Source organism: Stenella coeruleoalba (genome assembly GCF_951394435.1).
Source record: "Stenella coeruleoalba genome assembly, chromosome: 19".
Classification (NCBI taxonomy): Eukaryota; Metazoa; Chordata; class Mammalia; order Artiodactyla; family Delphinidae; genus Stenella; species Stenella coeruleoalba.
Window position 1 is genome coordinate 53,058,382 of NC_137165.1, and position 26,356 is coordinate 53,084,737.

Below are 26,356 nucleotides of genomic sequence, written 5' to 3' on the forward strand. Positions count from 1 at the left end.
GCAGCATGTGGGACCTTAGTTCCTTGACCAGGGATCAAACCTGCGCCCCCTGCAGTGGAAGTGCAGAGTCTTAACCACTGGACCTCCAGGGAAGTCCCATAAATCCTTTTAAAGGTTGTCCTTGACTTTCATTTAAGAAATATTAAGAAAACAAAGTTTGCTAAAAAAAAAATAGACCCTGCTTTAAACACAATCTGAAGAAGAGGTTACCTGCACAAATTTAAAGACTGCAAAAGCCGGTGCACTGTCTTCAGAATAGAGAAAACCTAGAATACTAAGCAGCTGGGTGTTGAAGCAGCTGTCTCCAAGCCCCAACAGGAAGCTGCAGAAGATGGCAACTTCTTTGCTGAATAAAACAAAATTAATTTAGAGTGAGCGTTAACAATATTTGTTAGAGTTGATTAAAATGTAGAAACAACTCACCCACAAAAGCATTTTACTTTCAAGTTTTAAACACTATGAAACAAGTATGAATAAATACTGGAATTTACAAAGTCAGAATTTATGCTCAAACGCACTCACCTTCGCAGTCTAGCAAACTCTGGTCTACTAACTATTGGGGAAGCAAACACTGTGTTTGGGGCAGAGCTGCTCTTGGACTGTGGATCTAGACATAAACACTCACATCTACAATGACTCTGAGAGTTGAGTGCAAAAAAATGACACCCTCAAAGCTCCTGTGGACACTGTGAGAGAACAGGGTGGCCGGCTCAGCTGGCAGATCACCCCTCGCTCCTCATTGCTCTTCCTCGGGGCCCAAATTTCTAGACATTTCACTGATTGAAAGGCAGAGATATAAAGTTCAAATCAGATACTTATGTGCTCCTTCACAGGTCAAGAAAAAGATTTAGTGGGGAGAAAGGTTAAAACCAGCAATTAGAAAAATACCTTGGGATTCTCTATGGATTCCTATTTAAACTCATTCTGGCTTCATTAACACTTGACAGATGACCTTTTAAAGATAACAGACTTGCAGAAAAGGATTAACTGCTCCATTCTAAATTCCTAGCCATCCTCTACCTCCCACTCTTCCTTAAATTACTAGAAAAAGGAGAGTCACTGTACCTGGGTTTGATGTAAGCACTGCTATCAGTTCCTTCAACAGGAGCAATAGGGGCATCCCCCGGCATGTTGAGAAATATTAAATAAAAAGCTATAAAATGCACCAGGATGCCCAACAGCACAACTGGATTCCTACCAAAACGATTATTCTTGCTCAGCAGGCCAAAGAGGCTTCCACCTATAAAATGAATGAAGTAGAGAACAGAAAAACCCAAGGCCAAGTTACTATATCAAAATCTTAGTTCTTTGAAAAAATAAATTAAACGGACAAAACAATAGCTAATTTAATCAAAAAAGAGAGAAAGAAAGAAGGCACAAATATAGAAAGTAAGAAATAACTGTTGAAACAGAGTTATTAACAGAGCCCCGGGCTACAATGGCAGCAGCTTCCCACTCCACAGTGAAGAAGGAAACAGTTCCAAAAAACCCAAACATCACCATGACCAGGAGTTGCCAATGAAGAAGAAGGTAGTTACTGTAGAAAAATGCCACGGCTGCGCAAATGGACTAAAAATAAACAAGACAAAACAGATCACAAAATGCACACAGGTGACCCACTCCCCCACATGCCAAAAAAAGTACCAGAAATATGACACAATGGTTTTGAAGACGCGACAAAGGGCAGTGATCTTTGAGAGTCAGGAAACAAATGAGGTGAGGCCCACACCTGCCCCAGCTGACTGAGAGGCTGTGGGCTGCAGGGAGGGAGAGGGAGGAGAGGAGGGAAGGCAGGTGGAGGCCCGCAGCCTCTCTGAGTTGAGGAGACAGAGCTGAGAGTCTGGGGAGATAAGGTGCCTGAGTCCCCAAGACAGAGTATAAGAAAGGACAGCTGATCAGCACAGGATGTGAGTAAATGAGCAGAGGCCTGGAAAGAAACTTCCAAGAGGATTAGAGGTGTTAGTGCCCTGCCCTGGGCAGGGAAGAGTGCCTGGCCCCACCAGCCAGACTGGAAATCTTATTATTCACGGGCACTGGGTGTACACAGAAGCGTCTTCCATCAGGGGTGAGGGATAATTAGCCCTAGTCTGAGCAGTGCCCTGATCCCGTCCAACAAATTTTAAAAGCAAGACCTAAAAAAAATCACACTGTTTCCAAGTAAATGAACCACATCCAAGAACAAAGCTCAAGAACGTTAACAGGAATATAAAGAACATCCTGCACCCAACAAGGTACGGTTCACAATGGCTCGTATCCACAACACTACCAGGCATGCAAAGAGACAGGAAGACAGGACCCATCGTAAGCAGACAAATCAGTCAAACACAGAGTTAGCACATGGCCCAGCAATTCTAGTGCTGGGTTTACATGCAAGAGAAATGAAAACGTAAGCTCACACAAAAAGTATACACCAATGTTCACAGCAGCGTTATTCATAATGGCCAAAAAGCGAAAACAGGGCTTCCCTGGTGGCGCAGTGGTTGAGAGTCTGCCTGCCGATGCAGGGGACGCGGGTTCGTGCCCTGGTCCGGGAAGATCCCACATGCCGCGGAGCGACTGGGCCTGTGAGCCATGGCTGCTGAGCCTGCGCGTCCGGAGCCTGTGCTCCGCAACGGGAGAGGCCACAACAGTGAGAGGCCTGCGTACCGCAAAAAAAAAAAAAAAAAAGCAAAAACCACCCAGATGTCTGTGACATGATAAATGGATAAATAAAATGTAGTAGATCCATACAACTAAATATTATTTGATAATAAAAAGGAATGAAGTAAAAAATAAATAAAGAAAAAGAAATGAAGTACTGATACATGCTACACCATGGGAAAATCTTGAAAACATTGTCCTAAGTGAAAGAAGCCAGACACAAGAAATTATATATATTGTATGATTCCATTTACACAAGATGTCCAGAATAAACAAATCTATAGAGAAAGTAGATTAGCAGTTTCCTGGAGAAGGGTGATGACAATGTTCTATAATTAGATTGCAGTGATGGCGGTACAACCCTGTGAATATACTAAAAAACACTCATCTGTATACTTTAAACGGGTGAACTACACGTCCTGTGAATTATGTCTCGATAAAGTTGTAAAGGATAAAACAACACTACCCCAGAGCTGTTGCAGATGTTAGAATGAGCAAAGACATTAAAACAAGTTCTGTAACTGTATTAACATGTTTACACACACACACACACACACGCACACACACACACGTGCCAGGTGTTGGCAATAAATTAGGGGAGGGGTACCGGTGCCCTGCTAGGAACCGGGCCCCACAGCAGGAGGGGAGCAGCAGGCCAGCCGCTTCTTCCATATTTACAGCCGCTCCCCATAGCTCGCATTACTGCCTGAGCTCCGCCTCTTGTCAGGTCAGCAGCAGCATTAGATTCTCATAGGAGCATGAGCCCTACTGTGAACTGTGCATTCGAGGGATCTGGGTCGCATGCTCCTTTTGAGAATCTAATGCCTGATGATCTGAGGGGGAGCTGAGGCGGTGATGCTAGCGCTGGGGAGTGGCTGCAAATACAGGTTATCATTAGCAGAGAGGTTTGTCTGCACAGAGACCATAATAAACCAGTTGCTTGAAGACTCATATCAAAACCCTATCAGTGGGGCTTCCCTGGTGGCACAGTGGTTAAGAATCCACCTACCAATGCAGGGGACATGGGTTCGAGCCCTGGTCTGGGAAGATCCCACATGCCGCGGAGCAAGTAGGCCCGTGAGCCACAACTACTGAGCCTGCACGTCTGGAGCTTGTGCTCCGCAACAACAGAGGCCGCGACAGTGAGAGGCCCGCGCACCGCGATGAAGAGTGGCCCCCACTCGCCGCAACTAGAGAAAGCCCATGCACAGAAATGAAGACCCAACACAGCCAAAAATAAATAAATAAATAAATAATGAGTTAGGATTTGAACAAGACACCTGGCCAAAAAAGATATACAGATAGTAAAAATCATACAAAAATATCATATACTATTAGGGAATTACAAATTAAAATCATACCACAGCACACCTATTAGGATTGCTAAACTCCAAAAATATGACAATATCAATTGCTAAAAAAAAAAAAAACCCTATCAGTGAGTGCCACGTGACAATTAAGCTGCATCTTATGGAGTAGACTGGACATAAGCAACACATGTCAGGTGCCACTGTCTCCCATCACCCCCAACGGGACCATCGAGTTGCAGGAAAACAAGCTCAGGGCTCCCATTGATTCTGCATTATGGTGAGTTGTATAATTATTTCATCATATATTACAATGTAATAATAATGGAAATAAAGTGCACAGTAAATGTAATGTGCTTGAGTTATCCCGAAACCATGCCCCCCGCCCCCATCCATGGAAAAACTGTCTTCCATGAAACTGTTCTTGGTGCCAAAAAGGTTGGGGACTGCTGAATTAGGGAACAAAAATACACCCAAGTCTGCTTTCTCCATAGTGCTTATCACTGTCTGACATTCTAAGTTTCCAATGTTTTTTATTGTCTGTGTTCTTCCCCAAGAATATAAGCTCCATGTTTTGTTCATACAATGGATTCCCAACAAATACGTGCTGAATTGGTAAGTTCCTCATATGTGACACAACACCCAATATACTGCAAGTACTGAACGGATCATTGCTGAATAAGGAATACCTGGTGGTATAATAAAAGAGATTTGGTCTTTGCCTTGTCCTCTCCTCCTCTCCACTTTCCAGCATGGAGCTCTTAAAACCCTAGGAATTTCTCAGTGAAAGGAATGTCTCTAGTTATCTTAACTAATCCCTTCCAATGACACCAGAGTTTATGATGATGAGGTGATCCTTGAGGGGGTATGGAGGTGGCCCTAGATAGTCAGGATGGGGGGGCTGGTTGTCAGAAGGACCCAGCCTTGATTAGAGGGTTGGAACTTTCAGCCCCACCCCCCAATCTCAGGGGAGGGGAGAGGGGGTAGAAGCTGAGTCTAATCACCAATGGTGGATGATTTAATCAACCATGTGACATAATGAGATCTCCCTAAATCCCTACAAAACAGGTTTGGGAAAGCTTCCTGGTGATGACTGCATCCACATGACGGGAGGGTACCACACCCAGCCTCCATCGGGACAGAGCTTCCTACACTAGGGGCCCTTCTGGACTTTGCCCTATGTACCTCTTCATCCGGCTGTTCGTTTGCATCCTTTATAATAAACTTTAACAGTAAGTATAGCATTTTCCAGGGGTGTGGTGGGAACCCTTGAATGTGTAGCCAAGCTGGACAGAAGGGAAGATAGCCTGGGACCCAGGACTTAATGACTGATGTCTCAAGTGAGGCTGGTCTTGCAGGACTACACCCTTGAACTTGTGGAGTCCGATGCTAACTCTAGGAGTGTCAGAATTGAACTGTATTGTCGCACATCCAACTGGTGTCAGAGATTCAGAGAATAAGAAATTCAGGAATTCTAAAGATGCAGATGTAGAGAATGGACTTGAGGACATGGGGAGTGGGAAGGGTAAGCTGGGACAAAGTGAGAGAGTGGCATGGACATATATACACTACCAAATGTAAAACAGATAGCTAGTGGGAAGCAGCCGCATAGCACAGGGAGATCAGCTCAGTGCTTTGTGACCACCTAGAGGGGTGGGATAGGGAGGGTGGGAGAGACACAAGAGGGAGGAGATATGGGGATATATGTATAGCTGATTCACTCTGCTATAAAGCAGAAACTAACACACTAAAAAATAAAAAATAAATTTAAAAAAATTCAGGAATTCTAATACACCTTCCCTAAGTATTTTAAGAGGAAAAGCTGGGAGAGACCATGTTTTCTTACTTATGGTTTTGTCTTGAATTATTTGGCAAATGTTTTGTAATTTAGTTTTAGAACAGTGATAACAACAAAAAAAACAAAGACATACCCATTTGTATAAAAGCAAGGAAACAGAAATTCAAGGATAGAGAGGTGAAGTACATTTAAAATTTCTGTAACAAACTGATTTAGTGCAAAAACTTTTTTTCTTAAACCAACCTAAAATTTCTCCAATGCCAATGAAAATGCCAGAAAGTCCAATGAGGCTTTTCTCTTCTGTTCCAAATTTATTTATAGCGCCGATACAGGTTCCATATACACCAGAGAAGAAAGTCAATTCCAGACCTTCAGAAAAAAATGAGATTTAAATTACAGTTGTCCCTAGGTATAAAACTCCATAGATACTCAAGTCCCATAGTCAGCCCTCCATATCCAAGACTCTGCAGCCTCAGATGCAACCAACCATGGATTGGGAAGCGCTGGATTTAGTATTGAAAAAAATGCACAGTCTCCCTTTCCTGGTTTTTCTTCGTGACTAGTAGTATTTGAGCTATACACGCATAAAACAAAATGCACACAGGCTGAAATGCTACTCCCCAAGCACAGCATAATTTTACGTGACCTAACTGATGACATGGAACTAGCCACAAGACGGCAGTTGTCACACATTTCAGATAAAAGCATACAACTCAAATAAGCGAAGACACCCTTATGTTAAAAATGGTCACTCTGTGCGCAGACAGGGGATGAACAGAGAACATAATTAACATAAACTTGTAACAGTGAAACTAAAGTGCTCATTATCCTTATTAATAGCTTCCCAAGGGAACAGGGATATACATTTGTAAGACCAATACCTACTATCCACTTTTGCTTAAAGTCAAAAGTTTTAATTAAACACACTGTCCTAGGAAAAGAAATTCCAAAAATTCGGGTAGAAAATTAGAGCAAATGAGTAGAAAACCTGATTCCTTAACGCTACAAAACCTTAACTGAATTCTGAGGATGTTTAATATTTATTCTGTTTGACCTAAAAATAAGACGTTTATACCGATGAGGCACATACAGTTGAACCTTGGACAACACGGGTTTGAACGGGTTTGAACTACAGGATCCACAGCTAGTTCAATCAGCAGATAAGGAAGCACGGACACAAAGGGTGGACTAAAGTTATATGAAGATTTTAACTGCGGGGGAGGTCAGCACCCCTAATCCATCCCTTCACTGTTCAAGGGTCAACTGTAACAGCAAAAGTAATCATTGACACATTAGAGCAATTTTTACAAGGAAACTGATTTCCTTAAGACCTAAGAGTATTCCACCTATTATCACATCACATTATCACTGTAAGCCACAGAACTCATTCCATTTCATTAAAAATTATCTTAATTCACGCCAAGTTACACAGATTTACTCATGATTATTTTCTGTAGTGTTCTATTTTGCCCTAAAATCACTGGTTGGGATGAACCAGGCCTCCCAGTTTTCAAACTCTTGTGTAGAATCATCCCACACTGAATTTGGGCTGGCCCTATGATTTGCTTTCACCAGTGTGGGAGGGGGTCACATAGCTGGCTGAGACACAAGGAGAAATCTGAGACCCAGCTAGCATCAGACCCGTTCAGACATGCAAATGAAACTTCCTTGGAAGTTTTAGCCTCAGCCACCCTGTAACAGCAGCCACAAGAGACCCCGAGACCATCAGAAAAACCATTTAGCCGAGACCAGTCAATGCACAGAATTGTGAGAAAGTAACACAGTTGCTGTTTTCAACCCTTACTGTAATTATGCAGCCACAGAAAACCAAAACCATAATTAATCCCATTACCTGTATAAGCAGTTGTAATGCTAAGAAGGAGCATCTCCTTGGTGACACATAACTTAAGCGACTTTTCTATAAAAAAGGGAAAAAAAATTTAGGAGTACTTAACTACATTTTAATCAATCAAACAAAACTTATAAAACATTCATTCAACCAAAACACCTCTTGTCAATAATGCCAATAAACAAATACATTGGGACAGAGGTTAATGATTCAGATTCAAATGGTTAAGGTATGAACTAAATCTGCCCTATAAAAAAAATGTTGATTTCAACTGTGTAAATACAGTCTAGAGTTGTGCTTTCTCTAACACATTCTCCAGCTCTCATGAAAACAAACAAAACATGAAACAGAGAAAAGAAATAGAACCAAACAGAACAACAGAATATTCCAACAGACTTGATTAAAGGCTAGGCTATTAAGAGAGCCAGCAGTTGGCAAAGTGCTGACTTCCCTAAGGAACTGTCACAGGGCAGCTTTAACACTGGACTCTAGGTCAGAATCAGCAGCGGAGCTCTTTGACCACCAGAAGCTGGGATGCTGCCTCCTGAGATTCTCTCTCTGGATCTGAGGACTGAAACTTCAGTTCTGCCTATTTGTTTCTGATCCCCTTAATGTTTATTTTTATGTTGTTCAACTTAGTTGAAATCTGCAATGGAAAATGCATTTCTAAAAACTGCACATTTTAACTTTCTTGAACCTGCTCACATTTCATAATTTAAGGCCACTTATCTAGGATCCTACTAATAGCAGATCCAGATTTTTTAAAAAGGTGGCGGGGGAAAACAAAACCAAAATCCACCCCAAATCAGAACCAGCCTGGAAATAAATGAAAGCTCTCCAGTCTCACAGAGACATTATTTGGTGCGGCCAGCTCTGCAGCAGGAGCGCTCAGGCCTCAGTTAGCCCTGGAGGCGGTGGTGTGGCCCCTACAGCTCACCCTTGGCCTGAGGATCCAGATTTTAGTTCCTATTCAACGGATGACCAGGAAACGCACATAAATCACACTCTGTCCTGAATTTCTCCATATACAAAAGAAGATAGTTTTTTTTTCTTCTTCAATTTCACGAAAATAAAGTGAAACTAAACGCAATATATTCACCAATCATTTTCACATACTTCCAGAAAAAAAATACATGATCAACAAAGTTTAAAACAATATTTTTAATTAAAAACATTACATTAGCAAAGCATATCTGCTTTTGACTAATCAGAAGATTTAGGTAACGAAAAGAAATTTTAAAACATAATCTAGTATGATCCTATAATGGTGAATTCACATCATTATACATTTGTCCAAACCCATAAAATGTACACCACCAAGAGTGAACCCTAATGTATGTAATCTATGGCCTCTAGGTGATAATGATGTGTCACTGTAGGTCCACTGATTGTAATAAATGTACCACTATGGTGAGGGACAATGATAATGGGGAAGGTTATGTGCGGGTGAGGGCAGGGCATATATGGGAAATCTCTGTATCTTCTTCTCAATTTTGCTGTGAACCTAAAATTTCTCTGAAAAATTGTTTATCAAAAAAAAAAAAAACCAATATAATCTATTTGCAGAAACCAACAAACTGATCCTAAAATTCATATGCAAATTCAAGGGACCAATAATAGCCAAAACAATCCTGAAAAAGAACAAAGCTGAAAATTCATGCTTTCCAATTTCAGAATTTACAATAATCAACACAGCATTGTACTGGCATAAGGACAGACATATATCTAGAAATAAACTCTTACATTCACAGTCAATTGATTTTCAACAAGGGTGCCAACACAATTCAATGGGAGAAAGAATAGCCTTTCCAGCAAATGGTGCTAGGACAACTGATCTCCACGTGCAAAAGAATGAAGCTGGACTCCTACATCCCAACATCCATAAAAATTAACTCAAAATGGGGCTTCCCTGGTGGCGCAGTGGTTGAGAGGCCGCCTGCCGATGCAGGGGACACGGGTTCGCGCCCCGGTCTGGGAAGATCCCACATGCCGCAGAGCGGCTGGGCCCGTGAGCCATGGCCGCTGAGCCTGCGTGTCCGCAGCCTGTGCTCCGCAACGGGAGAGGCCACAATACTGAGAGGCCCGCGTACCGCAAAAACAAACAAAACAAACAAACAAACAAAAAATTAACTCAAAATGGATCACAGACCAAAATGTAAAAGCTAAAACTATAAAAGTCTTAGAAAAAAATACAGGAGTAAATCTTTGTGACCTGGAGTTAGGCAAAGCCTTCTAGGACACCAAAAGCACACACAACAAAAGATAAAATAGCTAAATCAGACTTCATCAAAAATTTAAACTTCTGTGATTCAAGAGATACCATCAAGAAAATGAAAAATCAACCCAGAGTCGGGGAACTAAGATCCCATGAGCAGCATGGCGTGGCCAAAATAATTTTTTTTTTTTAACTTAATTTTGGCCACACGCACAGGGGCTGCACCTGGGCCATGGCAGTGAAAGCACCAAATCCTAACCACTAGACCACCAGGGAACTCCCTGAATAGGTTATTGATTGTGGTGACAGTTGCACAACTCTGTGAATATACTAAACACCACTGAATTATACACTTTCAATGGGTGAACTGTATACTACTATGAACCACATCTCAATGAAGTTATTCTATTAAGGAAAATAATCTAACACCTTAATGGGTCTCTTCCCAGACTCTCTATGCTTTTTTTATTAAAAAGAAATTCCACTATTTATACTATTTCATAATTTATTTTCACATAACAAACATTTTCTAATATTCGTAGTGATCATTTTAATGGCTACAGTAATCTGTTGGATAGATGGCTTGTAGCTGAATATTTAAATTATTTCCATTTCTCACTAATATAAACAGTAGTTAAATCTTGGCCAAAATTCTTAATTATTTCCTGAGGATAATCCTATTAGTGGAATTGCTGGGGTAAAAGTATAAACATTTTTAAGGCTTTTGATACTTACTGACAAATCACAGAAAGTAATACAAGTGTATATTTTTAGCGTTGTGGTCTTACGCATGTACCTATGCCCCATATACTGAGAATTATTTTTTATCTTTTGAAATTTGATAGAAAACTTAATTTGCATTTCTTATACTTAGCTTATAATAATTCTCCTTTGTTTATAAAATAAATATTTTCTACTGGGGTGTTTATGCTTTTCTTATTGGTTCATAACTATCATATACTGTAAATATTTTCCCTGCCATTTTAACTCATTAGATTTTGAGAGACTGAAATTTTATATTTTAGGTAACCAAAGAGCATTTTTTTTTAATTTAATATTATTTTTAAATTTTATTTATTTATTAATTTATTTCTCTTTGGCTGCATTGGGTCTTCGTTGCTGTGCGCGGGCTTTCTCTAGTTGCGGCGAGCGAGGTCTACTCTTCGTTGTGGTGCGCAGGCTTCTCATTGCGGTGGCTTCTCTTGTTGCAGAGCACGGGCTCAAGGCGTGCAAGCTTCAATAGTTGTGGCTCACGGGCTCTAGAGCACAGGCTCAGTAGTTGTGGTGCATGGGCTTAGTTGCTCCCGTGGCATGTGGGATCTTCCCGGACCAGGGCTCGAACCTGTGTCCCCTGCATTCACAGGCGCATTCTTAACCACTGCACCACCAGGTAAGTCCCCCAAAGAGCATTCTTTTCCCTGTTTGACAGACCTGCGTGAAGGGCTTTCCTCTACCAAATTAATTTCTTACGGTTACTATTATGGCTTCATTTTTTTTTTTTTTTGCGGTACGCGGGCCTCTCACTGTTGTGGCCTCTCCCGCCGCGGAGCACAGGCTCCAGACGCGCAGGCTCAGCAGCCATGGCTTACGGGCCCAGCCGCTCCGCGGCATGTGGGATCTTCCCGGACCGGGCACGAACCCGTGTCCCCTGCATCGGCAGGCGGACTCTCAACCACTGCGCCACCAGGGAAGCCCTATGGCTTCATTTTTACATTTAATCTACCTGGAATGTTAGTGTAAGACTCCATTTTTTCCCATGCAGTCAACTGTCTGGCCTTGCTTTTCTAAGACTACTTTACCGTATTCCGAATTCCATTGTGGGTCTAGACTTCAGTTCCACTGCTCTTTGTATTCCAATGTTTTCAAATGGATGCATAACAGGTTTTGATATTTATTAGGGAAAGTTCTTTTTAAAAATTATATTGGCTATTGACAGACGTTTATTCTTCCAGGTGAACTTTAGGAACCTTTCATCAGGACCAAAAAATAGATTTAAGAAAATTTTATTGCAATTTTCTAGAATCGCATTACACATATACATTCAACTGAGGAATGAAGCGCCTTCTAGATAAGCGAGAACCCTTTCTGTACAATACCTACCACGGCACCAACTGAAGGAAAGTCACGATTAAATAATAAATGAACCACCGGCTCACAGACAGAAAAGCTTGGACATTCCTTTTCCTTTCTCTCTTTGCCTTCGGCTTCCTTGCCACCTCATAACGTCACACTGCTCCCTAGCTGCCAGGAATCGTCACGTAAATTTAAATGTTCTTGCCCTATAGCACCTCATATGTCTTGTCCTTTTTGGCCGCTGCCTTCTTTCTCTCCATTCAAACCTGACAGCCCAGTTTCTTATTACTACTGAACCCTACACCAAGTAACCAACCAGCTCTGTGATAAAAGGCGTGAGGCCCTAACTGTGTTAGTGTCTCATTTTACAGAGGAGTTGAGGCAAAGTTTGTACAACTGCCTAGGAAGGACATCCTGAAACTGGTTAATATCAAGAGACATCCAGAGAGGGGTTCAGTAATAGAGCAGGGAGGCTGGACGAACCATCCCATAAGCCTGAAGGCCATCAGCCTCCCTCTGCCTGACTCCATGTTCACCAAAGAAGCCAACGTGGCTTTCTAAGCCTCTGATAACAAGAAAGGAATGCCCTGTTTGACCCTGGGTAAACGATTTCTCTAAGCCTCAGTTTTCTCTTCTGTAAAATGGAGATAATAATACGTGTGTGTTATATGATACTCACAGAACTGTCGTGAGAACAAAACAACATAAAGCACATCGAGAGGTTTAGTCAGGAAGAACCCTCAACAGATGAGCGTGATTGGCCTTACACGCTACTGGGTCACCCAAGCTCCTGCGTGGCTCTGAGGAGTGACAAGCGATGCACGAAGAAATGGTCTGTGTCCTCACTTCCTCGGGTAAACTCCTAACCTCAGGCCCCCCTCACACACGTGCTCAGGTAGGGCACGGAATTACCCTCCATCCCTCACATCCCCCACGTTACAGAGATACTTACTGAGAAGACTAGCATATTTCAGAGCGGCATACCTGGAAGCATGAAAATACTGGGGTATCATCAATCCAAAGTTACCAGGGAAAGGGGGAAAGGCAAATGCTGAAGTTGTTCCTGAACAGTTCCTGCATTTCAGACACAGAAAATACTTACTAAATGCATCTACTGCCTTTGTCATATTGTTCTGGGCAGACCTGAAAAGATAAAAAGAGAAAAGTTTTTCCCCTGAAAATGGAGAAAGAGAACAAGAATACTATCACATTTTCACTTAAATCTGTAAAAGCGCTGTCCTCTACGTGGTCTGGCAAACACTTTCAGTGGCCTCAACGCTCCCTGCTCCAGGGTGTCCCATCACGACCCAGGTCCTTGCTTCAGAGAACGATGTGGTTAAAGCGCCACCGTGGAGCACGATTCCCTCACATTAAATTTAGGGCACGGAGTCCTGCATGTCTTTTTCACAAATGATACTTCAGGCAGGACAGAAATCTCCTCTACGCTGTTTCCAAACTGTAAAAACAATTTGTGAGGGCTCAATCTTCCACCACTCCAACTATGTAAGAACTACTCGGTGGTTCTTCAGTGTTAGAACTCTTGAAAAGCATCGCCATCGTTGGCGGTAGGGGGTTGGGTGCGATGTCATCTATGGGTTAAAAACATGGGCTTTGAGGCTGAGGCCTGCTTTGCCACTTATTAGTTGTGTGGTTTTAGACAAGTGACTTCATTTCTCTAACTTTCATTTCCTCATTTATAAAACAGGGACACTATCACTTACCTGTGAGAATTAATTGAGATAAAGTAACTTAAGTGTAATTATTTACAAGATTAGGGTAAGAAAGTTTTTAAGAAATTACATTTCTTACCCTACCAGCCAAGTCTACTCCTCTTAGATCTTTAAAGGATATCATTTACAAACAAACAAACCGAAAATAACAAGAACAGCAAAAAAAAAAACCTAAAGGAGATCTAGTTGACTTAAATAAATAAATTACTAACACAAAAATGGTAGTATCTTCTAACCAACAGGAAAACGTTTTCCCCCACCATAAAAGCTCATGCCTTCCCTGGAAGCAAATACTATGTGAATGCCATTTAATGACAGTTCCCTCATCTAGTACTTGGGCAGGATCAGGTGTGGCTTATACTATTTCACACTCAAGGCCCCAAATAAGTAGAAACTGATTTGTACTCTACAGACTATTAAAATATAATCAACTCAGCTACTATCAGCTGCAAATCATTCAAAGTGGATTCCACAAAGTGGAATCCTTTAAAATCAGATCCTACTTATTTCCTCAATGGCTTCTAATCACACCAAGAAGAAAATCCAAACTCCTGCTGTATCCTTATGTAATCAACTCTCTGTCTGCTGCACTACTCTCACAGTGCACTCCTACTTGCACTGTGAGAGGCCCAGGCGCCTCTGGCATTCCTGGTGCCCACCACACTCCTTTCCACCCCTGGCATCTGCTGCAATGGCCATCAGTAGATCTTCACACCTTTTCACCTCCCAGCTCTCCACCACCTCCCCCTTTCTCACTGCCTTGTAGCACTTACTCTGCTATTTTCTTATGGGGTATCGTCTACCAGCCCCTCTACAATTAAGTTACATAAAAACAGGGAATTCTCTGTCTTGTTCGTTACTCCTTCCCTCCCCTTTAGAAGATGGCTGGCACATGGTGCTATTTACAGAATAAAGACACAAGTTTCAAGTTTGGAAGACAATTCAGAAACAGAGAATGCTAAAAAAGGCTAAGTGGTACCCCTCAGCATTGCACCTTATGACAGTTACATGACCCCTTGTCTATCAGAAAAGTTCCTTGAAAACAGGGACAGGTTGTATTTGTCTTCACAGTACCAACACCTAACATTTGCTGACTGAATGGGTGTTTAATTTTTGTTGAATCTGTGGCATTCATCTTCACAGACCCCTTCTCCAATATCCATTGGTTTGTGCTTAAAAAAACATGTATGTGGTACATATACACATTAACGTTCGTATACTTATATAAACATGTCTTTTTTGCTCTGAACAGTGCAAATTTTGAATGCTTAATGATCCTATGACTGGAGAATTTTATGCCCTTTTTGGGCTTTAAAAAGGCAGCACAGAAAGTTCGATGCAAAATTTTTAACAATAGGTAAAATGCTTATAAGGCAAGCTTCATAATTTTATCAATTCACAAAGCAGAACAAGAGTGGCGAAGATTTCTCATTCCCCTTTCTTCAAATCTAGATGATAACCTGCAGAGAAATCATCTGTGATGTTTCAAACAGTTTTAGTTATAATTGAAATAGGTCCCTGCTTCCGGTGGCAGCGTCTGGGGAAGGGGAGGAAGGAGCCATGTCTTGCCTCGAACGTGGCAAGAAGCAGCCCCTGAAGCAGCCCAAGGACCAGGACAAGGAGATGGATGAGGAAGATAAGACATTTAAGCAGAAACAGAGAGAGGAGGCCTCAGAGAAGGGCCCCTGGCCAGAGGTGGAATTAAGAAATATGGCCAAAAGTAAGCTGTTCTTTGTGCCTGAGGCAATGATGGTCCTTAATTCCATTCCTGTTTAACCATCTGGATTTCCCAGTCATAACATCTGTTGCCACCTACAGCTAGAATGAAGTGCTGTTTGGGAGCCTATTGTACATTTAAAAATAAACTTTTGTTGGGACTTCCCTGGCAGTCCAGTGGTTAAGCCTCCGTGCTTCCACAGCACGGGGCGCGGGTTCCATCCCTGGTCGGGGAACTAAGATCCTGTGTGCCATGCAGCTCAGCCAAAACAAAACAACAACAACAACAAAAAGTTTTGTTAAAAAAAAAGAAAAGAAAAGAAATATGCTCAAGGTAATTCACAATTTTTAGAAAAACAGGACTGTGTAATTGTTTCCCAGTAAGGACTACATTGGGGAAAACTACCTGCACAGGTTACTGCAAAATCCAGAGCATGGGGCTTCCCTGGTGGCGCAGTGGTTGAGAGTCCGCCTGCCGATGCAGGGGACACGGGATCGTGCCCCGGTCCGGGAAGATCCCACATTCCGCAGAGCGGCTGGGCCTGGGACCCATGGCCGCTGAGCCTGCGCGTCCGGAGCCTGTGCTCCGCAACAGGAGAGGCCACAACACTGAGAGGCCCACATGCCGCAAAAGAAAAAAAAAAAAAAAAATCCAGAGCATGGGTGTAACCACAGCTCATCTGTAACGTCTGCTGATGGCCCTGCCACTCACTTGTACCACATGATGGGAAAATTTTAGGGCTGGATCCAAGAAATAGTAACTGAGGACTGTTTGCTATATAACTTTTTTTTTTTTTTTTGCGGTACACGGGCCTCTCACTGTTGTGGCCTCTCCTGTTGCGGAGCACAGGCTCCAGACGCGCAGGCTCAGCGGCCACGGCTCACGGGCCCAGCCGCTCCGTGGCATGTGGGATCTTCCCGGACCGGGGCACGAACCCGCGTCCCCTGCATCGGCAGGCGGACCCTCAACCACTGCGCCACCAGGGAAGCCCTGTTTTCTATATAACTTTATGAGCCTATATCCTCACACATTAAAACACAGGAAATGTCTGCTGAATTGAATGAGGAAACTGAGGCCTAGAGAAACTCAGGGGAACATTGCTACTGTCCACGGTCACACAGCTGGTGACCTGGGATTAGACTTAAATCCCCCACAAACCTTTTCACTATCTTCCCCGCCTCTGTCTACCTTCCTTTCCCTTCCTCCTCCCTGGCAGCTCCCCTTTATCTTCTTTCTCTGCTTATTTGCTTTAAAACTTGTCCCTCATTTCTGCCCAGCACTGGATTATCAGTTAGGGCTATAAAAGGCTGGTAATTCCTAGACTAGACCTACTCAAAATATAGTTTAAAATAGAAAGGAATGTTTCCAACTTCTTACTCGTTGACATCCAGGTCCTGGTCATCAGAAGATTCATCTTCTCCCAGGACATTTTCGGAATCTGGTTTCCGAATGAGAAAGAAGAGAACTGTCCCCACAAGGCTAATCACTGTCAGGGCGATAAACACTGTTCTTCGGTCACTCTCTAGGGAGAAAAACAAAGACGAAAGTAGATAGTACTGGTCATACAAACAATTCCAGAGTTAGCATTATGTTCAGTTCTATGTTTGTTTATAACCATCAACACACTTTGTCATTAAATCTTACTTTACTGCATCAGTAAAAACCTAGGACAAGGAGAAAAATAGGATACATCCCCCTTTGTCTTTCAGTCAGAGAAATACTAATAAGCCGAAAGAAAAACAGCACAAGAACTTAATCTTATTCTTTTAATCAAAGAAGGGAACAGACAAAACAACTGAATTAAAAAGTCTTCTGACAACTGACTAGTCTCCTCACACAGAGCATAACCTTCTCCCGCACTTTGAGATGCTGCCTGAAGTGCAGTCATAAACTGTAGTCTTAGTATAATAACATAATCCAAGGGAAAAGATGACTAAAAGCTAAAATGTGAGAGGACTGAGGGTACCACGGTTCACTAGAACAATGTGAACAAAGCAATATGGGGCATTTCCGTGGAACAGCTATTTTGCGCTGAACTTACTGAATGAGGCACAGTGAATAAGACAAACCTGATATGTGAGTTTTCCCTTGCCAAGCAAAATATATGTAGAGATTTCCAAAGAACAAGCTGGGGGAAGAAAAGGAGGGAGAGGATGTTGGGAAGTTATTTTCATATTTATGGGTTTTGAAATAATTTTTCCATTACCTGTAAAAGAAGAGAAAGAGAGGCCTACATGATTAAAGAAGTTATCTACCTGCCCTAAGTCATTGAAAACATCAACTTCACCTTCTTTCTGAAAAACTCAACTGAGCCAGATGGAACTGTCTCCTTCCCCATGAGAGAAGCCTGATTCAGACTGTCCTCCAAAGACCTGACTCACTGTGAAACATGCGACTTATTGAAGGTCTGGAAATGACTCCTTGGAAACAAGTTTACCCTTCCTCTAAAATCCTATATTTTAAAGAATTGGTGAAAAAAAAATCCATGATTTAGTTATCTGCATCTAATGAGATACTTTATTTAGTATTTTCCTAGGGAAGAAATCATTCACTTACACTCCAGTTTCAGAATATACAATCTCTTAAAACAACATCTGCATTTGTTAAGTCTTATCATGGCCAAAATTTTAGGCGTTTAGGATTCATGAGGGTAAATCGTCAGGACAGATTCCATGACAGAATGACTGTTGTTGCTTTTTACTTAGGAAATATATAATATGCTGTATCATTATAGAGTTAGTCTCACTTTAGAAATTTAACTGTTAACAGCTACCAGGTGGCATAGCTGGGTGGGAAGGACATGGCCTTTGGAATCCAGATGATTGGATCAGTTAACTTTTAACTAAGCCTTTGTTATCTCATCTGTAGAATGGAGCTAATACCTTCTTATTGCAGGGGGTTGTGAGGATTATTGAAATTCAAGAGCCCAGTAGTACCTAAAGTATAGCAGGTGCTAAATACATTATGGTTAATATTATTTTCCATTTACGAGTCATAAATTCCAATGAGGTAGGTCCATGCATTTGTAAGTAATCCCATAAAATTTTAAATCTCCATCACAAGTACCTAGGAACTTAACTCATGAAACAAGAAGATCTGAGTTTTCAACACAACCAGGGTCTAAAAAATGGTGTGACAAAAAAAATTATAGGAACGATTGAGCCATAAGAATTATTACCTGGATTGTAGGAGTGCCCAGAAAATGCCACTGTTTCTCCCAATAGTGTGCTCATCTGAATTTATTGTCAGGCAGTTTCCTTGTGCTGTCCAAAGTACTAAAATTCAAATCAAAAGTTTATCAAGGGAATGAAATCATTTAGCTTTATATACTAAACATATAAATAATATTCTTAGATAAGACCTGGAAAATAGGGAAAATGAACATCAAAATACTTACCAGCAGCTGCAATTCCAATGAAAACAGAGGCTGTGTAGAAGGACCACGGGAAAGGCTGGATAAAAACGGCAATGTACATGCTAAAATATAACAGGTCAACGTATTATAGTCAAACAATACCTGAAACAGAATGCCAATTATGCCTTCTAGGAATCAATTCTGAGGGATCTCTTCTTTTAAAATTCAGACTGTAGGACTTCCTTGGTGGCACAGTGTTTAAGAATCTGCCTGCCAATGCTGGGGACACGGGTTCAAGCCCTAGTCCAGGAAGATCCCACATGCCGCGGAGCAACTAAGCCCGCGAGCCACAACTACTGAGCCCATGCACTGCAATTACTGAAGCCTGCACGCCTAGAGCCCGTGCTCCGCAACAAGAGAAGCCACCGTGATGCGAAGCCCGTGCACCACAATGAAGAGTAGCCTCTGCTCGCCACAACTAGAGAAAGTCTGCGTGCAGCAAGGAAGACCCAACGCAGCCAAAAAAAAAGAAAAGAAAAAAATTCAACCTGTAAAGGGCTTCTCTGGTACTGGCAAAAAGGGGACAAATGTGACCTATCCATTTCTTAACGTACTATTTCAAATTTGTGAACTGAGACATTGAATAAAGGTCTGCAATTGGCCTCTGCCAACAGCTCAGTACATAGTGGGACTGCAGTTCTATAGCCCAGAAGAAAAGTTCAGTTATTTCGTTTTAATTCCCATTAGTCAACTTGATACAAAATAAGATTACTTCATGAGTTCTTTTCAACTCTTGTAGAGAAAGGTTTTTGGATGCTATTTTTATTGGTGGTAAAATGAAAGCAAATATACACAAATTCCATCACATTAAAACAATGGTGTCCCTGAGCATCAAGTAGAGAACCAAATCCCTGAAATACTTCCTATAATCTATTCAATCCGAGTCAGCAAGTTCTTGTTAAAAGTTTACTGTGTGCTTGAAAGAAGCTGAAGGTGTTCTCATTAAATGAAAGAAAATTGGACTACTCACCTGTAAAATAAACCACTAGCAAACATAGAGAGCTGAGGTCCTACAATGGCAACCACTGACGGCGTAATCAAATTTGAAGCAGAGAACACTCCATAAATAATTGCCATGCTGCACACACAACACACAAAAGGAAAAAACAACTCTTGAAAGACTGTCAAAAGATCACTTTTTCAAACCCACTTAGTCTATAGTTTGTTTTGCAATAAGCACTCATATTCTTTAATCAGGATTTATAATTATATCCTTACACTGAATGTCATATTAAAGTTTTCACTTGTACAAAACACTGAAGTCTTGTCAAATGTTTCTTTGAATCAGTCTGCCTTAGACAATATGGTTTTTAATGTACCAGTAAATTATAATAGCAGCTAACACAGCTCTATGAAAAACGTATCATTATCCTCATTTTATAGAAAAGAGAACTGAAACACAGAGGGGTGAGTAACGTGTCAAAAGTCCAGCCTCATAGCTGGTCAGTGGTGGAGCCAGAATCCCATCCCTGGTAATCTGACTCCAGAGGCCCTAGTCAACCAATCTGCCCTACAAATTTAGCCTACAACTCCTGGCAACAGCATGAAATTTCACTGCTATAAATAATCACATAGTTAAAACTTGCTTAAACCAGAATTTATTTAACTCAACCTAACGGTCTCACTTGAACATTATTCAGCTACTGTAGACCTGGCCCCAGTATATATGTCTTGTGGCAAAGTGTGACTAAAATCATTTCAAGAGTCATTTATAAGCCACTATTTATAAAACCAAGTCAATTATTCTTTGGCTTTTATGAATCTCTCAAATATCAAATGTTCTTTCATTTGTTCTTTACAGTATACATGAAGACAAAACATTACAAAAAATTGTGGTATTATTATTAATCACTTCAAAAAATGGACATTAGCATTCTTTTACTCTCAATTATCATATATAAGGTCAGATTTAGGTTAGGTAACACAGAGCCAAATAAGAACATTTGGGGAGGAAGCGGGTAAGGGGTTGGCCGCAATCTAGTATTTAACCATACAGAAAGTAAGAAATCTGTAAGTGTTTACATACAGGTATGTATTACATTCCCAACTTCAACCACAACGTACTAGTGACTTATGAAGATCTTTTCATTTCATTTTCTCCACCTGTAAAATTGGCCCTAAACACCTTAACAAAAAGCTAAAAACTCCTGATGACAATATATTAATAATTACGAAATCACAAAAACAGGAAGACCAAATATTTCGAGAGTCATATAAAACATCCTCTGTTTAGGATTTGGAAGATGTAATTATGACAATACCTGAGTGCTTATTAAATGCCAGCCACTGTGCCAAGCGCTTTACACGCATTGATCTGAGCAAGGAAACTGGGCTCATAGAAGCAATTTCCTAAGATATCGCAGTAATTAAGTTTTGAAGCCAGTATTTCAAACCCAGTGTCTAATTCTATATGAAACCTAAACTCATCACCTTCATCCTATTATGTTCTCCTAACTAGTCTAGATAAAGGAAAAAAATCAGTAATAATCTAATTACAATACGTTGTCTGTGATTTTGATGAAATTAAGCAACATCTGTGATATACAAAGTAAAACCAATCATACAGTACAATACCTGGTATAGCCACTGCCGTGAAAATCTGTGCTATTTAAGCTCCTGATGACAGTTTGCTGTGTGGAAGATAAAACTAATCAATGAAAACCTTTTGTAATTGCCCTCACCCCAGAAAGTCGCTCTCCAAATACTTGGAATAGAGTAAAAATTCAAGATGCCGAATACTTAATACTGAAATTCTAACACGAGAGAAGAGAACGGACTACAGAACAGAAGGCAAACCATTGAGGGGCGTGTGGGGGCGGGGTGGGGAAGGGTGAAGACCATCTGAAACTAGGCCTTAGGTTTAGTCCCTCAACTCTCCAAGTACTAATGTAGTCCTTAATATAAATAAAAAATATAAATGGGTCAGCATACAAACCCCAAATCAAGTAAGAGAAATAAACGACCCCAACAAGAAACGTCTGCCACATGAAATCAAACCTAATCATGGAAAACGAGGAAGCGTAGGTGACAAAATAAAAGGTGCGACTTAAGCGCATTATTAGACATAACGTTGATTATCATTTTTGGAATGCATTATGATAAGCACTTCAAAGGAAGGAGATCAAATTCCAACTCACCGCTACATTTCCACAAGTTTGAAAGGCGGTGAACATAAACATAAAGGCAATTCCTAAAATAATGATGTTGAAAAGCTTTTTAGATTCCGGGGACATTTTGGCTTAACTCTGCCAAAAGGTCGGCAGCAGCAGAGGGCAGTCAGCTCTCCTCGGGGGGAACCCACTGCAATCCTGGGAGAAGAAATGAGATGGTGAGAGGAGGCGGCAAATCCAGGAGCGGGGCAGCCAAGGTGTCAACTTCCAGGTCTTGGAGTGGAATCCCGGGCTTAGGGTGAAGTTCTCCCCACGGGTACAGTTAGGACATTCCTAGGACACGATCCGAGTAGGGAAGAGCCCAACACCCGGAGAAACGCCAAGAACGTTGTAGCTGCAACTTAAGGGGCCCGAGAGGGGGATTAGGGCCAAGGGCCAGAGGCAGCGGCCAGCACGGCCCCGCCCTCCCTGCCCTGACTCACCGCAGGTCAGGCGACCCGGTCACCTGACCGCAGCCGCGGCGCCGGCCGCTGGGCCTGCTGGGGAATGTAGTCCTGGGCGACCCGGGACGTGCAAGCGCGCCGCTAGGGCTCCCTCACCCGCTCCGGGGGAGCGGGGCCGACCTCGTGGGCTCTGGCAAGGGTGGGGTTGCTAAAAAGCGGAACGCAGCGAAGGAGACAGGAACTGCGGAAGGGGGCCTGGAGACGCGGTCTGAGGAGGCCGCAAACACAGACGGGCAAGGTGAAGGAGTACGCCCCCCGACAGAGGCGGGGCGGACGTCCGAGCCGAAAACCTGCGTGGAGCTTAGAAATTGGCATGAAAAGAAGGCGGAGCCCAGTAGGGGAGCACCTCCCTTTCCTGCCGTCACAGCGCGCTTCGCAGCCGGAAGGAGCGTTTCGCGGGCTTTCCAACTGCCGGCAAATCCCGCTCCCCCTCCCATCGGCAGTGACTGCGCGCTTTTCGACCCGCCCGCGGGGCTCTGCGCAGGCGCGCCGGACAAGGGCGGGGCGCGCGGCAGGGACGTTACGGGGCGGGGCGAGACGAGCCAATCAGAGGTTTCATTTCCGGGTGGCGCGGGCGCCATTTTGTGAGGAGGGATATAAACGGGCACTGGAGCCGGCCGCCGGCCCAGTTGCTTCTCTGGTGGAGCCAGGTGCGTAGCGCTTTATCAGTTGTCCTAGTCAGGCCTTTCCAAACGTTTCCACGCGGAAACCAACCGCCAGGGGAGAGGCGCGGCGTCGAGCCGAGCTAGGCTGACGAGACCGCCGCCGCAGCCAAGCGCGCGAGCCCGCCGGGGCGTTAGTCCGTCGGCGCGCAGTCACGGGCCCCGGCCCGACTCTTCAGAGCCATGAGTTACGGCCGCCCGCCTCCCGATGTGGAGGGCATGACCTCCCTCAAGGTGGACAACCTGACCTACCGCACCTCGCCAGACACCCTGAGGCGCGTGTTCGAGAAGTACGGACGCGTCGGCGACGTGTACATCCCGCGGGACCGCTACACCAAGGAGTCCCGCGGCTTTGCCTTCGTCCGCTTCCACGACAAGCGCGACGCTGAGGACGCCATGGACGCCATGGACGGGGCCGTGCTGGACGGCCGCGAGTTGCGGGTGCAGATGGCGCGCTACGGCCGCCCCCCGGACTCGCACCATAGCCGCCGGGGACCCCCGCCCCGCAGGTACGGGGGCGGTGGCTACGGACGTCGGAGCCGCAGGTAAGCGGGTGGGCGTCGCGGCCGGGGTTCCGGGAGGGCTGGGTGACTCACAAAGGCCTGCCGGGGACACGTGGTGGCGGCCGGGCAGAGCCGGCGAGCCGCGAGAGGGCGGGGGCCCTCTTCTCGCGACCAGGGAAATGGCGTCTGGCGGCGAGATAATGGCGGGCGGGCGGGCGGGGCCGCGGAACCCTAACGCGCCGCTGTCCCTGCCCGCAGCCCTAGGCGGCGTCGCCGCAGCCGATCCCGGAGTCGGAGCCGGTCCAGGTCCCGGAGTCGATCTCGCTACAGCCGCTCCAAGTCTCGGTCCCGTACTCGGTCAAGATCGCGATCAACCTCCAAGTCCAGATCGGCGCGAAGGTCCAAGTCGAAGTCCTCGTCTGTCTCCAGATCTCGCTCGCGGTCCAGGTCCAGGTCTAGGTCCAGGAGTCCTCCGCCCGTGTCCAAGAGGGAATCCAAGTCCAGGTCGCGATCCAAGAGTCCTCCCAAGTCTCCTGAAGAGGAAGGAGCGGTGTCCTCTTAAGCAAATGGTAATGTCTGCGGGGCTCCGAGACTCATGGCCCGAATTCAGAAATGGGGTTTGGAGTAGTTGTTTTGATCCGATTAATATAAAAGTGACTCCTCATGTTAGGAGTGCTGCTCTGAGCTAACTCAGCTTTGGGAGTAAAACTGAAGAGAGGGGTCTGCAGAAAGGATGTGTATGAAGCTTAGATAATAATGGCTGTTTCGTAAACTGTTTTGAGACCTATTAATGAAAATGACTATTTCTTGCTGTTTTTATCCAACGTCTGCATTTTCCCCTTTAAAGCTGCGGTCTCCTGTTTGATAAAAGAATATTGGCCAGTATTGCAGATTTTAACTGATTTGGCTGATCCTCCAGGGACCAGTTTCTGTGGGCGTGTATTGGAGCAGGTTTGTCTTTAAATGTTAAAGATGCACTATCCTCTTAGAGAAAACAATCAGTTCAACTATTGTTGTGCTGACTCTGGGACTTCATATTCTAATGGATGTGGCGCAAACGAATTGCAAAAACGAAGCAATGAACTTTTGGAACCAAAAGTTTACAGGTATTGATTGCACTGGGTGGGGAAAGGATAGTGTGTCTTTAACTCTCAAATTGTTTGGTCCTATTTTTTAAAAGGAAAGGGCCCTAAGTAGCTCAGATGTTAAAGCATTCTGAAATGCCAAATGTGTTTCATTTGAACACTAAAAACTTAAAATGTAGACTAATTGTCTGATCTCGAGTTGCTTTTGTTTGGATACAGCCCTCTTTTTTTTTCTTTTCTTTTTTCCCCCCTTACCATTTTTCACTTGGGTTATTTGGCCAAGAATACATAAACACAAACTTCTAATGCTGATGGTAGCCTTTGTGAAATTTTCCTAATTGGGCCTTTAAAAAACTGATTAGTGGCTGGTTGGAACCTTTCTGTAACCTACTGGTTTCACCAGACCCTTAGTAAGTACTGAAATTAAAACCATGTGCACCTTTGGTGATTTCATAATAATGGAAGGTAAACTGAACTTATTTTTTTTCAAACCTAGATGTGTCGACAAGCAACATAAAGGAAGACTTGGGGGAAAAGGACCCACGTACTCAGTAGTACTCAGTCCACTGAAGAGTCCTTGGAACAAGCAACTGGCTATTGAAAAGGTTATTTTGTAACATTTTGTCTAACTTTTTACTTGTTTTAAGCTTTGCCTCAGGTGGCAAACTCATTTTATGTGCCATTTTGTTGCTGTTATTCAAATTTCTTGTAATTTAGTGAGGTGAACGACTTCAGATTTCATTATTGGCTTGGATATTTGAGGTAAAATTTCCTTTTTGTTTATATAGTGCTGACTTTTTTTGTTTGAAATTAAACAGATTGGTAACCTAATTTGTGGCCTCCTGACTTTTAAGGAAACGTGTGCAGCCATTACACACAGCCTAAAGCTGTCAAGAGATTGACTCAACATTGCCTTCATACCTTAAAATTAAAAACCTACGAAAGTTGGTGTAAATTGTTTGTATATGTTATTTACCTTCAGGTCTAAATGGTAAACTGAACCCAAATTTGTATAAAGACTTTTCAGGTGAAAAGACTTGATTTTTTTTAAAAAAAGGATTGTTTACCAAACACAATTCTAATCTCTTCTCTTATGTATTTTTGTGCACTAGGCGCAGTTGTGTAGCAGTTGAGTAATGCTGGTTAGCTGTTAAGGTGGCGTGTTGCAGTGCAGAGTGCTTGGCTGTTTCCTGTTTTCTCCTGATTGCTCCTGTGTAAAGATGCCTTGTCGTGCAGAAACAAATGGCTGTCCAGTTTATTAAAATGCCTGACAACTGCACTTCCAGTCACCCGGGCCTTGCATATAAATAACGGAGCATACAGTGAGCACATCTAGCGATGATAAATACACCTTTTTTTTTCTTCCTCTCCCCCCCCCCCCAAAAAAATGGTAAATCCGATCATCTTCATGTATGAACTTAAAATGTGGAAAATGTTAAGGAAACAAATGGTTTGTAACTTTGTAAGTACTTATAACATGGTGTATCTTTTTGCTCATGAATATTCTGTACTATAACCATTGTTTCTGTAGTTTAATTAAAACGTTTTCTTGGTGTTAGCTTTTCTCAGAATATGTCTTGGTCTTTTTTCCCCCGTTTATTTGAAAGACCTGTGCAATTATCTTGTGAATGTTACTGACTGTATAGAATTAAAATGAAATGTTTAGTAGTTGATTTTTTTCCCCCTAAGTTATAAAGTGGAAATGCCAGTTAAGTACCTACTATCCTCAATGCTCTAAGGTAGCACTTT

The 26,356-nt window shown here is 43.0% G+C and overlaps 2 protein-coding genes across 11 annotated transcripts in view; one reads left to right on the forward strand and one right to left on the reverse strand.

Annotated features, from left to right (window-relative positions):
- The window catches only part of MFSD11 (major facilitator superfamily domain containing 11), a 37,897-nt gene extending 15,037 nt beyond the window's left edge, over nt 1-22,860 (reverse strand). For 2 of the 6 annotated variants that reach the window (XM_079904587.1, XM_079904585.1), the window contains exons 1-12: nt 21,882-22,316; nt 21,319-21,374; nt 19,715-19,822; nt 18,727-18,806; nt 18,508-18,604; nt 17,399-17,457; nt 16,707-16,851; nt 12,985-13,025; nt 7,598-7,663; nt 5,989-6,114; nt 1,066-1,240; nt 211-346 (exon numbers count right to left, since the gene is read on the reverse strand). In XM_079904587.1, the coding sequence (XP_079760713.1) occupies nt 211-346; nt 1,066-1,240; nt 5,989-6,114; nt 7,598-7,663; nt 12,985-13,025; nt 16,707-16,851; nt 17,399-17,457; nt 18,508-18,604; nt 18,727-18,806; nt 19,715-19,822; nt 21,319-21,374; nt 21,882-21,977 (1,185 nt within the window). In that variant the 5' untranslated portion in view covers nt 21,978-22,316. Of the gene's footprint in view, nt 1-210; nt 347-1,065; nt 1,241-5,988; nt 6,115-7,597; nt 7,664-12,984; nt 13,026-16,706; nt 16,852-17,398; nt 17,458-18,507; nt 18,605-18,726; nt 18,807-19,714; nt 19,823-21,318; nt 21,375-21,881; nt 22,317-22,336 lie in introns of those variants that run through there. The other 4 variants (XM_079904586.1, XM_079904588.1, XM_079904590.1 and 1 more) reach the window with 4 other exon arrangements.
- Nucleotides 22,861-22,990: 130 nt separating this feature from the next.
- On the forward strand, nt 22,991-26,280 carry SRSF2 (serine and arginine rich splicing factor 2). 5 transcript variants are annotated; one of them, XR_013825042.1, is made up of 4 exons: nt 22,991-23,564; nt 23,781-24,091; nt 24,370-24,473; nt 25,104-26,280. XR_013825042.1 is itself a non-coding variant. In XM_079904592.1 (3 exons), exons 1-2 carry the CDS (start codon nt 23,203-23,205, stop codon nt 24,082-24,084), a joined length of 666 nt encoding a protein of 221 aa, XP_079760718.1. In that variant the 5' UTR covers nt 22,991-23,202; the 3' UTR covers nt 24,085-24,091; nt 24,370-26,280. The 5 variants fall into 5 exon arrangements, 2 of the variants coding, with proteins under 2 accessions (XP_079760718.1, XP_079760717.1); XR_013825043.1 differs by having other exon boundaries at nt 22,992-23,564; nt 23,781-24,473; nt 25,104-25,212; nt 25,720-26,280; XR_013825044.1 differs by lacking the exon at nt 24,370-24,473 and having other exon boundaries at nt 22,993-23,564; nt 25,104-25,212; nt 25,720-26,280.
- The last annotated feature ends 76 nt before the right edge of the window (nt 26,281-26,356 follow it).